Source organism: Oratosquilla oratoria, chromosome 41, assembly GCF_046742065.1.
Source record: "Oratosquilla oratoria isolate Oo_2021 chromosome 41, ASM4674206v1, whole genome shotgun sequence".
NCBI lineage: Eukaryota > Metazoa > Arthropoda > Malacostraca > Stomatopoda > Squillidae > Oratosquilla > Oratosquilla oratoria.
In genome coordinates this window covers 30,234,508-30,249,106 of record NC_134817.1, presented here as the reverse complement: position 1 = coordinate 30,249,106, position 14,599 = coordinate 30,234,508, and the positions used below count along the sequence as shown (strand labels likewise).

General features: G+C 45.1%; 1 protein-coding gene across 1 annotated transcript in view; it reads left to right on the top strand.

Annotated features, from left to right (window-relative positions):
- The window catches only part of LOC143021194 (uncharacterized), a 321,947-nt gene that overhangs the window by 302,867 nt on the left and 4,481 nt on the right, over positions 1-14,599 (top strand). Inside the window, 1 exon segment of the mRNA XM_076178514.1 lies at positions 2-14,480. Coding sequence (XP_076034629.1) covers positions 2-14,480 — 14,479 coding nt within the window.

Here is a 14,599-nt window from a genome sequence, read left to right as displayed (position 1 = left end):
TTCTGGTGTTAGCCTAAAGAGTGACATAAGTTCCAGGAAGGAAGAGCCTCTCAAAGTTGACATCAGTGAGAAGAGCAAAGAAGAAGCTCCCATTTCTCCAAAAAGTGATGTTTCTATTACTAGTCTAAAGAGTGATGTCAGTTCAAAGAAGGAGGAGCCACTTAAAATTGACATTAGTGACAAGAGCAAAGAAGAAGTTCCTATTTCTCCAAAGAGTGAGGTTTCTGGTATTAGTCTAAAGAGTGATGTCAGTTCAAAGAAAGAGGAACCACTCAAAGTTGACATCAGTGAAAAGAGCAAAGAAGAAGCTCCCATTTCTCCAAAGAGTGAGGTTTCTGGCATTAGTCTAAAGAGTGACATAAGTTCCAGGAAGGAAGAGCCTCTCAAAGTTGACATCAGTGAGAAGAGCAAAGAAGAAGCTCCCATTTCTCCGAAAAGTGATGTTTCTATTACTAGTCTAAAGAGTGACGTCAGTTCAAAGAAGGAGGAGCCACTTAAAATTGACATTAGTGACAAGAGCAAAGAAGAAGTTCCTATTTCTCCAAAGAGTGAGGTTTCTGGTATTAGTCTAAAGAGTGATGTCAGTTCAAAGAAAGAAGAACCACTCAAAGTTGACATCAGTGAAAAGAGCAAAGAAGAAGCTCCCATTTCTCCAAAGAGTGAGGTTTCTGGCATTAGTCTAAAGAGTGACGTAAGTTCCAAGAAGGAGGAACCCCTCAAAGTTGACATCAGTGAGATGAGCAGAGAAGAAGCTATCATTTCTCCAAAGAGTGAGGTTTCTAGTATTAGTTTAAAGAGTGATGTTAGTTCAAAGAAGGAAGAACCACTTAAGTTAGACATCAGCGAAAAGAGCAAAGAAGAAGCTCCCATTTCTCCAAAAAGTGATGTTTCTATTACTAGTCTGAAGAGTGACATCAGTTCCAAGAAAGAAGAACCCCTCAGAGTTGATATCAGCGAGAAAAGCAAAGAAGAATCTCCCATTTCTCCGAAGAGTGACATCTCTGCTGTCAGCCTGAAAAGTGATGTCAGTTCAAAGAAAGAGGAGCCCCTCAAAGATGACATCAGTGAGAAGAGCAAAGAGGAAGCTCCCATTTCTCCTAAGAGTGAAGTTTCTATTACTAGTCTGAGGAGTGATATCAGTTCAAAGAAGGAGTCCATTAAAGTTGATATTAGCGAGAAGAGCAAAGGAGAAGCTCCTATTTCACCAAAGAGTGACGTTTCTATTACCAGTCTGAAGAGTGACATAAGTTCCAAGAAGGAGGAACCCCTCAAACTTGACATCAGTGAAAAGAGCAAAGAAGAGGCCTCCATTTCTCCAAAGAGTGAGGTTTCTGGTATTAGTCTAAAGAGTGATGTCAGTTCAAAGAAAGAGGAACCCCTCAAAGTTGACATCAGTGAAAAGAGCAAAGAAGAAGCTCCCATTTCTCCAAAGAGTGACATTTCTGGTGTTAGTCTAAAGAGTGATGTCAGTTCAAAGAAAGAAGAACCCCTCAAAGTTGACATCAGCGAGAAGAGCAAAGAAGAAGCCCCCATTTCACCAAAGAGTGAGGTTTCTGGTGTTAGTCTAAAGAGTGATGTTAGTTCTAAGAAGGAGGAACCCCTCAAAGTTGACATCAGTGAAAAGAGTAAAGAAGAAGCTCCCATTTCTCCAAAGAGTGAGGTTTCTGGTATTAGTCTAAAGAGTGACATCAGTTCAAAGAAGGAGGAGCCCTTCAAGGTTGACATCAGTGAGAAGAGCAAAGAAGAAGCTCCCATTTCTCCAAAAAGTGAGGTTTCTGGCATTAGCCTGAAGAGTGATGTCAGCTCCAAGAAAGAAGAACCTCTCAAAGTTGACATCAGTGAAAAGAGCAAAGAAGAAAGTCTTATTTCTCCTAAGAGTGACATTTCTGATATTAGTCTGAAGAGTGATGTAAGTTCAAAGAAAGAGGAATCCTTCAAGGTTGACATCAGTGAAAAGAGCAAAGAAGCTCCCATTTCTCCCAAGAGTGAGGTTTCTGGTATTAGTTTGAAGAGTGATGTAAGTTCCAAGAAAGAGGAGCCCCTCAAAATTGACATCAGTGAGAAGAGCAAGGAAGAAGCTCCTATTTCTCCAAAGAGTGATGTTTCTGTTACTAGTCTAAAGAGTGATGTCAGTTCAAGGAAAGAGGAACCCCTCAAAGTTGATATCAGTGAGAAGAGCAAGGAAGAAGCCCCCATTTCTCCAAAGAGTGAGGTTTCTGGTGTTAGTCTTAAGAGCGATGTAAGTTCCAAGAAGGAGGAACTTCTCAAAATTGACGTCAGTGAGAAGGGTAAAGAAGAAGCTCCCATTTCTCCAATGAGTGATGTTTCTGTTACTAGTCTGAAAAGTGATGTCAGTTCAAAGAAAGAAGAACCACTCAAAGTTGACATCAGTGAGAAGAGCAAAGAAGAAGCTCCCATTTCTCCAAAGAGTGACATTTCTGGTATTAGTCTAAAGAGTGATGTCAGCTCAAAGAAAGAAGAACCCCTCAAAGTTGACATCAGTGAGAAGAGCAAGGAAGAAGCCCCCATTTCTCCAAAGAGTGAGGTCTCTGGTGTAAGTCTTAAGAGCGATGTAAGTTCCAAGAAGGAGGAAGCCCTCAAAGTTGACATCAGTGAAAAGAGCAAAGAAGAAGCTCCCATTTCTCCAAAGAGTGAGGTTTCTGGTATTAGTCTAAAGAGTGATGTTAGTTCTAAGAAGGAGGAACCCTTCAAAGTTGACATCAGTGAAAAGAGCAAAGAAGAAGCTCCCATTTCTCCAAAGAGTGATGTTTCTGGTGTTAGTCTCAAGAGTTCTGTAAGTTCAAAGAAAGATGAACCCCTCAAAATTGACATTAGTGAGAAGAGCAAAGAAGAGGCTCCAGTTTCTCCAAAGAGTGAAGTTTCTGGTGTAAGTCTGAAGAGTGATGTCAGTTCAAAGAAAGAGGAACCATTTAAAATTGATATCAGTGAGAAGAGCAAAGAAGCTCCCATTTCACCAAAGAGTGACATTTCTCTTCCTAGTCTCAAGAGCGATGTCAGTTCCAAGAAGGAGGAACCCCTCAAAGTTGACATCAGTGAAAAGGACAAAGAATCTCCCATTTCTCCAAAGAGTGATGTTTCTGCTGTAAGCTTTAAGAGTGACGTAAGCTCAAAGAAAGAGGAACCACTTAAAATTGACATCAGTGAGAAGAGCAAAGAAGAAGCTCCTATTTCTCCAAAGAGTGAAGTTTCTGGTGTTAGTCTAAAGAGTGATGTAAGTTCTAAGAAGGAAGAGCCTCTCAAAGTTGACATCAGTGATAAGAGCAAAGAAGAAGCCCCTATTTCTCCAAAGAGTGAGGTTTCTGGTGTTAGTTTGAAGAGTGATGTCAGTTCAAAGAAGGAGGAATCCTTTAAGATTGACATCAGTGAGAAGAGCAAAGAAGCTCCAATTTCTCCCAAGAGTGATGTTTCTGGCATTAGCCTTAAGAGTGATGTAAGCTCAAAGAAGGACGAACCCCTCAAAGTTGATATCAGTGAAAAGAGCAAAGAAGAAGCTCCCATTTCTCCAAAGAGTGACGTTTCTGTTACTAGTCTCAAGAGCGACATAAGTTCCAAGAAGGAGGAACCCCTCAAAATTGACATCAGTGAAAAGAGTAAAGAAGGAGCTCCTGTTTCTCCAAAGAGTGACGTTTCTGGAATCAGTCTAAAGAGTGATGTTAGTTCAAAGAAAGAAGAGCCCTTCAAAGTTGACATCAGTGAAAAGAGCAAAGAAGAAGCGCCAATTTCTCCAAAGAGTGATATTTCTGGTATTAGTCTCAAGAGCGACATCAGTTCAAGGAAGGAGGAACCCCTCAAAGTTGACATCAGTGAAAAGAGCAAAGAAGAAGCTCCAATTTCTCCAAAGAGTGAGATTTCCAGTATTAGTCTAAAGAGTGATATTAGTTCAAAGAAGGAGGAGGTATTTAAAATTGACATAAGTGAAAAGAGTAAAGAGGAGCCTATAACCTCTCCAAAGAGCGATATTTCAGCACCTAGTCTCAAGAGTGATGTCAGTTCCAAGAAGGAAGAACCCCTCAAACTTGATATCAGTGAGAAGAGCAAGGAAGAAGCTCCTATTTCTCCAAAGAGTGATGTTTCTATTTCTAGTCTGAAGAGTGACGTAAGTTCCAAGAAGGAGGAACCCCTTAAAGTTGACATCAGTGAGAAGAGCAAAGAAGAAACTCCCATTTCACCAAAGAGTGATGTTTCTGGTGTTAGTCTGAAGAGTGACATAAGTTCCAAAAAGGAAGAACCACTCAAAGATGACATCAGTGAGAAGAGCAAAGAGGAAGCTCCTATTTCTCTGAAGAGTGATGTTTCTATTTCTAGTTTAAAGAGTGATGTCAGTTCGAAGAAAGAGGAACCTCTCAAAGTTGACATCAGTGAAAAAAGCAAAGAGGGAGCTCCTATTTCTCCAAAGAGTGACATTTCTGGTGTTAGTCTCAAGAGTGATGTCAGTTTGAAGAAGGAGGAACCCTTCAAAGTTGATATCAGTGACAAGAGCAAAGAAGAAGCTCCCATTTCTCCAAAGAGTGAGGCTTCTGGTGTTAGTATAAAGAGTGATGTTAGTTCAAAGAAGGAGGAACCCCTTAAAGTTGACATCAGTGAAAAGAGCAAAGAAGAAGCTCCAATTTCTCCAAAGAGTGATGTTTCTGGTATTAGTCTAAAGAGTGATGTCAGTTCAAAGAAAGAGGAACCACTCAAAGTTGACATCAGTGAGAAGAGCAAAGAAGGAGCTCCCATTTCTCCAAAGAGTGATATTTCTGGTATAAGTCTCAAGAGCGATGTTAGTTCAAAGATGGAAGAACCACTTAAACTTGACATCAGCGAAAAAAGCAAAGGAGAAGCTACCATTTCTCCAAAGAGTGATATTTCCACTGTTAGCATGAAGAGTGATGTTAGTTCCAAGAAGGAGGAACCCCTCAAACTTGACATCAGTGAAAAGAGCAAAGAAGAGGCTCCCATTTCTCCAAAGAGTGATGTTTCTGGTGTTAGTATGAAGAGTGATGTCAGTTCAAAGAAAGAGGAACCCCTCAAAGTTGACATCAGTGAGAAGAGCAAAGAAGCTCCCATTTCTCCAAAGAGTGATATTTCTATTTCTAGTCTAAAGAGTGATGTCAGTTCAAAGAAAGAAGAACCCCTCAAAGTTGACATCAGTGAAAAAAGCAAAGAAGCTCCCATTTCACCAAAAAGTGATATTTCTGGTGTTAGTCTAAAGAGTGATCTCAGTTCCAAGAAGGAGGAACCGCTCAAAGATGACATCAGTGAAAAGAGCAAAGAGGGAGCTCCCATTTCACCAAAGAGTGAGGTTTCTGGCATTAGTCTAAAGAGTGATGTCAGTTCAAAGAAAGAAGAACCACTTAAAATTGATGTTAGTGAAAAGAGCAAAGAAACACCAGTATCACCAAAGAGTGATATTTCCATCAGCTTGAAGAGTGACATCAGTTCAAAGAAGGATGTTGATGAGGACCTGAAAAAGAAAGATGAAGTACCCACCTCCCCGCTGTCCCCCAAAAGTGATGTGTCAGTTAGTGAAAAGAGTGATGTCTCAAAGGAAGATGAGCACTACCAGGTTGAGATGGTCACAAAGCTGAAGGAGGCAACATCTGTTAGAGAACAAGTTTGGAGGACAGAGGTAACTGAAGAACGAGTGGAGACTTCTTTCGAGAAGGAGATTCGACGTGAGCGGGAAGAGTTGCGCATGATGGACTTCAGTGAACAAAGTAGAGAAGCTCTGATTTCTCCCAAGAGTGACATATCTGATAGTGCAAAGAGTGATATCAGTACAAAGAGGGATTATGAAGAAAGTGATGTCAGTGGCAAGGGCAGAGAGTCTCCAAAGAGCTATGTGTCTGAAAGCTCGAAAGGTGACCTCAGCTCTGATGAGGATGTTGATCAGTTTGATCTACAGAAGAAGCCAGGTGAGGAGGAGCCTTCATCCCCTAAGAGTGACGTATCTGTGAGTTACAAGAGTGAGACAAGTGTCTCCAAAAAGGAGATTCTTGCTCTCGATGTCAGCACCAAGAGCAAAGAACCTTCACTTTCTCCTAAGAGTGACGTTTCCACAAGCATAAAGAGTGACGTTAGTTTGAAGAAAGAGGATGTTAGTGAAAAGAGTAAAGAAAAGGATCGTCTTTCTCCAACAAGTGATATCTCAGTTAGTTTAAAGAGTGATATCAGTTCTAAAAAGGATGAGCCAGTTAAGAGTGATATCAGTGAAAAGAGCAAAGAAGCTCCCATTTCACCCAAGAGTGATGTTTCCCTCAGTTTAAAGAGTGACCTTGGTTCTACAAAAGAGGAGCCTCACAAAGTTAGTGTGAGTGATAAAAGTAAAGAAGATGTTCCTATCTCTCCCAAGAGTGATGTCAGTAAAGAAGTTCCTATTTCCCCAAAGAGTGACATTTCTGTTAGTCTCAAGAGTGACATCAGCTCAAGAAAGGAAGAGCCACGCAAGCCTGATGTAAGCGAAAAGAGTATTGAAGAAACCCCGATTTCCCCGAAGAGTGATATTTCTGCAAGTCTAAAGAGTGATATTTCCAAGGTTGAGAGTGAGAAGAGCAAGGGAGAGGCTCCAGTATCACCAAGAAGTGACATTTCACTTGAGATGAAGATTGACATCAGTGTAAAGAAGGATGAAGATGTTAAGAAGAGCAAAGAAGAATCTCCAGTTTCTCCAAAGAGTGACATTTCAATCAGCTTTAAGAGTGATCTCAGTTCTAAGAGAGAAGAACCACTTAAAGTTGATATTAGTGAGAAGAGCATGGAAGCACCCATCTCTCCAAAGAGTGACGTGTCTCTTAGCTTAAAGAGTGATGTTAGTGGAAAGAAAGAGGAGGTGATTAAAGAAGAAACTCCAATATCTCCAAAGAGCGATGTGTCCGTCAGCATAAAGAGTGATATTAGTTCCAAGAAGGACGAGTCAGTCAAGTCTGATCTCAGCGAAAAGAAGAAAGAGGAGGCGCCCATTTCCCCTAAGAGTGATGTGTCCGTAAGTCTGAAGAGTGACATCAGCGCAAAGGAGAAGGCTGAGGCTCTTATTCTAGATGTCTGTGAAACCAGCCTGCAGAAGGTACCATTTTCAGTCCGAGGTGAGGTCTCTGTTACTGATGAGAAGGTAACTGAGAGCACCAAGACAAGCTACTTGACTCAGACAGAAACCACTACACGAACTGAACCATCGACATTGATCAAAACCGTCGAGGTTACAACCGAGAAACGTGTTCCTCTTGAGGCTTACATGGACACAGGCTTCGAAGAAGAACCCGTCTACAGAACGCTAGCCGCCCAGCAACCAGAGGTTGTTACAGTTTCCCCAGACACGACTCCCGGATCTACCCCTCTGTCTCCCAAAAAGTCTCTACCTTCACTTGTCAAGGATGGAGAACCCACCTATGGTGTGTCCTCAACAGTCACCATGAGGAAGGACATTATGATGTCGTCCATTTACGAGAAGGGTGACGTCATGACCTCTTCTATCTATGGAGGTATTGTGTCAGCGCCAGAGGATGAGGAACCTGTGTACAAGACAGTGACCGAAGACGAGGACGATGAGGCGAAGAAGGACAAGAGGAAAGATGATGTCATGTCAACTTCCCTGTACCAGGATGATTTCGAAGCCCATGGGATTGTCCGGACCAAAGAAGAGACCACTCGAACCATTTCAAAAACACATGACATCATGTCCACTTCCCTTTACGGCAGTCTAGTCGAAGAGGAAGGAAAACCCTACGACAAGACAACCGAAAAACTTGCCGAGACGTCCGTGAAGGTCACGGAGATTACGGAAAAGGTAACGGAGGCAACAGAGAAAGTGGCAGAAGCTGCTGAGAAGGTCACAAAGATATTCACTGAACTATCCAAGGGCGCCACCGACATCATGTTGGGCAGTATCTCGATAGACGGAAGTGCCGCCTTTGTCGAGCCCACCAAAGAGGAGGTCACAGAAGAGTCCCCCAGGTCCGAAGTATCTTCCGTCTCCGAAGTGCAGGACAAGGACAAGACACAAAAAGTGTACGAGATTGTCTCCCAGGAAATCTCCATGGGTGCCATCCACTTGGCAAAGGACATTATTGATAGTGGACGTCCCTACTCACCCAAGAGCGACACAACCGTCAGTGATGTTGTCGCTAGAGACGGCTTGGATTCGCTCGAATCCTTCAAACTCCAGCCTGAATTGGGCAAAGATACCGACGAAGGCAAACCACTTTCTCCCAGAAGCGACATCTCTTTGAAGAGTGACATCTCCGGCAAGGACTCTGCTTTCGATGACAAGGATAAATGGTCAAGCTTGGAGAGTCAGGCCACGACATCACTCCCACATGAGGCCATGCAAACCACAAGAGAGACAGAGGAGAAGATCCAGCGTGTGGGTGTGACAGCAACGTCCCAATTCGAGACCGTTTCTGAGAGTGAAAGATCCACACCCGAAATTAAGGACTCCACCTACACAACCACCGAAGAAACCGTGCGCAGGGTTGGTGTTACTCAGATCATGAGAGAATCAGAACCATCAATAACAGAAACTGTCACAATGCGTAGAATAATCACTCAACCCGAACAGATAACCAGAACAATTACTACGGTAAAGAGCACAAAATTAGAAACTGACAAGGACACGAAAGAAACGGAGAGCACAAAGAAGTTCGTCACGACCAAGACAACGACAGAGAGCACAAAACCATACGAAGTCTCTGAATTCGAGGAGTTCGACGTCCCCACAAGGCAAAGGAAGATCGAGTCTCCTGAAGGAGATGTTTCGGCCAGTCTTCGTCTTGAGACTGTAACCTACACAGAGAGCCAAGAGGCCATTATGGGTTCCCCGAAGAGTGACGACTACTCCAGTGAATCCAAGAGTGACGTCACGTCTCTTGATGCGAAGGATCTACCAAAAGATGAAAGTATGCCGACGTGGAAAGACATCGAAGGCAAGACAAGTGTAGTTACTGAAACAAGGGTCATCACCTCGAAAATGACGAAGGATACCGAAGGACCTCCGTCACCACCACCCTCTCCAGAGGAGAAGGTATCCATCGAGCGTGGGATGGAATCACGAGTAATTTCAGAAACCAAACTGAAAGAAGAGGTTTCAAAGCTGGAAAGCCGCGAGAAAGAAACTATCAGTAAAGAGATAACCACAACCACGGAGAAAACACAGGACGCACAAACCATCTCATCTGCCATGAAAGAAACTTTGAAAACGACCATGGGGATTGCTAGTACTGCCATCAGTGCGTCCATTGATGAAGGAGAGAAGATCATTGGGAAGATGACCGTGTCCGAGATGGAGGGAGCTGAGTCCAAAGCACCTGTACCCACCTCTACTTCCTCCTCTATAACAACTATCTTGAAAGACGAGGAGAGAGTGAAAGAGGAAAAAGAAACTCTAACGAAGGTGTCTACGGTATCTACTGCCGGTACCGATTCAACTACTTGGACGACTAGCTATACAATTTCCGAGCAAATGCCATCTCAAGAGTACAAGTCTATCACTGCCATTTCTGCTAAGCCTGTCGTATACAAGGAATACACCACAACTGATTTCCAGGCTGATGAACAGCCTACTGTCACTGCCACAACCACAAGCACCACTGTATCTACTGCCCGTCGCGATATCTCAGACGAGACGTCGACGACAGAGTCGTCAAGGGAAACGACAACACGCGAAGTAACTCAAGAGGGAGGAGTCATCACAAGGACAGTCATAACCGGCACGCCCGTCGTTAGGAAAACCATCGTCACCTCAAGGGAGATCACTGGAGAAGAAACGCCAGACTCTGACGAAGTGTCGACCACAGAGTCGTCGAAGGAAACGACAACACGTGAAGTGTCTGAAGACGGAAGAGTCATCACGAGAACAGTCATAACTGGCGCACCCGTCGTAAGGAAAACCGTCACCTCAAGGGAGATTACTGGAGAAGAAGTAGAAGACTCGGACGAAATGTCAACTACAGAGTCAGGAAAAGAGGTAACAACACGGGAAGTGTCTGAAGATGGACAAATTATCACAAGGACATTCATAACTGGCGCACCCGTTGTTAGAAAAACCACTGTCACCTCAAGGGAGATCACTGAAGAAGAAGCACAGGACTCGGACGAAGCATCAACCACAGAGTCGTCGAAGGAAACGACAACACGTGAAGTGTCTGAAGACGAAAGAGTCATCACGAGAACAGTCATAACTGGAGCACCCGTCGTTAGAAAAACCGTCACCTCAAGGGAGATCACTGGAGAAGAAGTAGAAGACTTGGACGAAACGTCAACCACAGAGTCAGGGAAAGAGGTAACAACACGTGAAGTGTCTGAAGACGGAAGAGTCATCACAAGGACAGTCATAACTGGCGCACCCGTCGTTAGGAAAACCACTGTCACCTCAAAGGAGATCACTGGAGAAGAAGTAGAAGACTTTGACGAAACGTCAACCACAGAGTCAGGGAAAGAGGTAACAACACGTGAAGTGTCTGAAGACGGAAGAGTCATCACGAGAACAGTCATAACTGGAGCACCCGTCGTTAGAAAAACCGTCACCTCAAGGGAGATCACTGGAGAAGAAGTAGAAGACTTGGACGAAACGTCAACCACAGAGTCAGGGAAAGAGGTAACAACACGTGAAGTGTCTGAAGACGGAAGAGTCATCACAAGGACAGTCATAACTGGCGCACCCGTCGTTAGGAAAACCACTGTCACCTCAAAGGAGATCACTGGAGAAGAAGTAGAAGACTTTGACGAAACGTCAACCACAGAATCTGGGAAAGAGGTGACAACACGGGAAGTGTCTGAAGATGGACGAATTATCACAAGGACAGTCATAACTGGCGCACCCGTCGTTAGGAAGACCACTGTCACCTCAAGGGAGATCACTGAAGAAGAAGCACAGGACTCGGACGAAGCTTCGACCACAGAGTCCGGAAGAGAAGTGACTGAAGATGGGCGAGTTATCACAAGGACAGTCACAACCGGCGCACCTGTCGTTAGGACAACCACTTTAACTTCAAGGGAGATCACTGGAGAAGAAGTACAAGATATGGATGATACCTCAACCACAGAATCAGGAAAAGAAGTGACAACGCGAGAAGTGTCTGAAGATGGACGAGTTATCACGAGAACAGTCATAACTGGAGCACCCGTCGTTAGGAAAACCACTGTCACCTCAAGGGAGATCACTGAAGAAGAAGCACAGGACTCGGACGAAGCTTCGACCACAGAGTCCGGAAGAGAAATGACAACAAGAGAAGTGACTGAAGATGGGCGAGTTATCACTAGGACAGTCACAACCGGCGCACCTGTCGTTAGGACAACCACTTTAACTTCAAGGGAGATCACTGGAGAAGAAGTACAAGACATGGATGATACCTCAACCACAGAATCAGGAAAAGAAGTGACAACGCGAGAAGTTTCTGAAGATGGACGAATTATCACAAGGACAGTCATAACTGGAGCACCCGTTGTTAGGAAAACTACTGTCACCTCAAGGGAGATCACTGAAGAAGAAGCACAGGACTCGGACGAAGCTTCGACCACAGAGTCCGGAAGAGAAGTGACAACACGAGAAGTGACTGAAGATGGGCGAGTTATCACTAGGACAGTCACAACCGGTGCACCTGTCGTTAGGACAACCACTTTAACTTCAAGGGAGATCACTGGAGAAGAAATACAAGACTTGGACGAAACATCAACCACAGAGTCAGGAAAAGAAGTAACACGTGAAGTAACTGAAGACGGGCGAGTTATCACTAGGACAGTTACAACCGGCGCACCCGTCGTTAGGAAGACCACTGTCACCTCAAGGGAGATCACTGGAGAAGAAGTACAAGACTTTGATGAAACCTCGACAACAGAGCCCGGAAGAGAAGTAACAACAAAAGAAGTGACTGAAGACGGGCGAGTTATCACTAGGACAGTCACAACCGGGGCACCCGTTGTTAGAAAAACTACTTTAACTTCAAAGAGGATCAGTGAAGAAGAAGCACAGGACTCGGACGAAGCGTCAACCACAGAGTCCGGAAGAGAAGTAACAACACGAGAAGTGTCTGAAGACGGAGGAATCATCACGAGGACAATCATAACTGGCACGCCCGTCGTTAGGAAAACCATTACATCTTCAAGAAAGATCACAACTGGAGAAGAAACACCAGACTCTGACGAAGCTTCGACCACAGAGTCGTCGAAGGAAACGACAACACGTGAGGTGACTGAAGACGGAAGAGTTATCACCAGGACAATCGTAACAGGTGCACCTGTCGTTAGGAAAACCGTTACCTCAAGGGAGATCACTGGAGAAGAAGCAGAAGACTCGGATGAAACCTCGACAACAGAGTCGTCGAAAGAAGTAGTGACAACACGTGAAGTGTCTGAAGACGGAGGAATCATCACGAGGACAATCATAACCGGCACACCTGTCCTAAGAAGAGAAACTATTGTCACTTCAACGACTGGAGAACCCCAGGATCTAGATTTTGAGAAGAAAACATCTGTTGTTAAGACGAAACGCTTGAGCACATCGGAAGATGCTTCGAGTGAAGAGGAGACATCGGTCAAGAGCTTTAAGACAGATGGTGTTACGACCACAAAAGAATTTTCAGAAAAGGATGAAGAAGGCGGCACTCGCACTACCGTTGTTAGAGTTGAAGGAGACCCATCCTTGCTATCAAAACTTGAGGGGAAGATTGGGGATTCCGAGATGATCAAGTCTTTCACACAAACTCTTATTCATGACACTATGCCATCAACTACTTACAAAACCACTACAACTTCCAGAGAATCCACCGAAGAGGGCGGCGAGAGGATAGTAACATCCCAGGTTGTCCGATCCCTTAAATCTTTCGAAGATAAGGTAACAGGTGATGGTTCAGTCAAGGAATTGTCAGGGGAAGAACTTTCTCCCCAAAGGAAAGATTCCTTGGAATCTCTTAGGAAAGAATCTCTAGAATCGGTGAGGCAGGATTCTCTTGAGTCCATTAGGAAAGATTCCCTCGAGTCCACCCGGAGGGATCAGTGGGAAACCATGGAAGGTTCTCGACAAACAGATGCTGTTCCATCCGACACATTCTCAACTTCGACTTACACGACCTCAAGCCGTACGGTCGAAGAAGAACACAAGCCTTCGGAAAGTGCGAGATTGACTCAGGAATACACTACCTCCGGAGAAGATATTGCAGCTACTGGGGAACGAAGGTCCAGTACTACTATTAGGAAGTCCTCAACGAGTAGCACGGAGGGAGCTCCTGGTAGCCCCCGTACCGGACGTGTTGTTGTCCGGAAGGTCACAACAGTCATAACCAAATACTACGAGGACGGAGAGGAAGTCGAAAGTGAGGAGGTTCCTCAAGGAGAAGTCGTGGAAGTGCTTGGCGACCAGGAAATTTCCGAAGATTTATTGAAAAAGATTTCGACCGCTTCTGCCTCCTCCTCCCCGGCCATGATCCGGAAGGTGGTCACTTCGAGGCAGGTGAGCAGTGACGGCACAGGTCACTTAACAGGAGCTCCATCTTCGGGCACATGGACGAGTGAGGAGTCTTTGGCGAGCGAACCCAGCTACGTTTCACGCACCACGCGGACCGTTTCTGGCCACGGCGACAGTGATTCCGAGTCTATGGAAGGCACCGTTACCCGAACTACCCGCATTATCACGCGCCGCACGTATGGAGACGATTCTTCTGATATCGAAGATAGGTCTCGTTCTCCCGGAAGTGATATTGGAGTCTCGAGGGAAGTCTTCACCACTACGACCCGAACTTTACCAGAACAGGCAGACAGAAAAGATTCAACGTCGACCGTCAGGACTCAAAGTCTGACCAGTGGAGGTCAAGTTGTGACCACGACTGTCAGGAGAACTGGAGGTGTTGTAACCACGTCATCTACATCAAGGGAGCAAGAGGATGATGACGAACCAGTATACGAATTCCATCCACCATCCGGATCGCAGTTCGAACAGTACATGTTCGAGGACTCCGCAGGTGATTTTGAGAATGGGAACGTGCAAGCACGTGCCATGGCGCCTCAAATCGACACGGACGACCAGCTTAATCAAAACCGGACTTACAGAATGACCACCACCACCGTCAGAAGGGTCGACGGGTCATCGGAACCTAGCTCGGTGACCACGACGACAACCACTACGGCTTCCGGTTCTCAGCGGCCAGCACCCGCTCAGGAGGAAAAGATAGACGCAAAAGACACACTCCGCCAATGGGGCAAACCTCTCGGCTTGCCTTCGCCAGTTCCTGCACCTCTACCCCCAGCGGAAAGTCCCAAACCACACACACCTCGCAAGGAACGGAAACTGAACAAGAAATCGCGCAAGTCCTCGGCGCCAGTGTACCTAGACCTCGCCTATGTGCCTCACGCCGCCAACCCTAACTACACGACATCCGAATTCTTCAGCAAAGTTCGAGCGCGATATTACGTCTTCTCAGGCATCGACCCCGGCAGAGAGGTGCTTGATGCCCTACTCCAAGCCAAGATGGATTGGGAGGATAAAGACATGGGTAAGATTTTCTATTTCTTTCTATTTCTCTCTCGTCTCTCTCTCTCTCTCTCTCTCTCTCTCTCTCTCTCTCTCTCTCTCTGTCTCTCTCCATGATACATGTCAATCATAAATATCAGG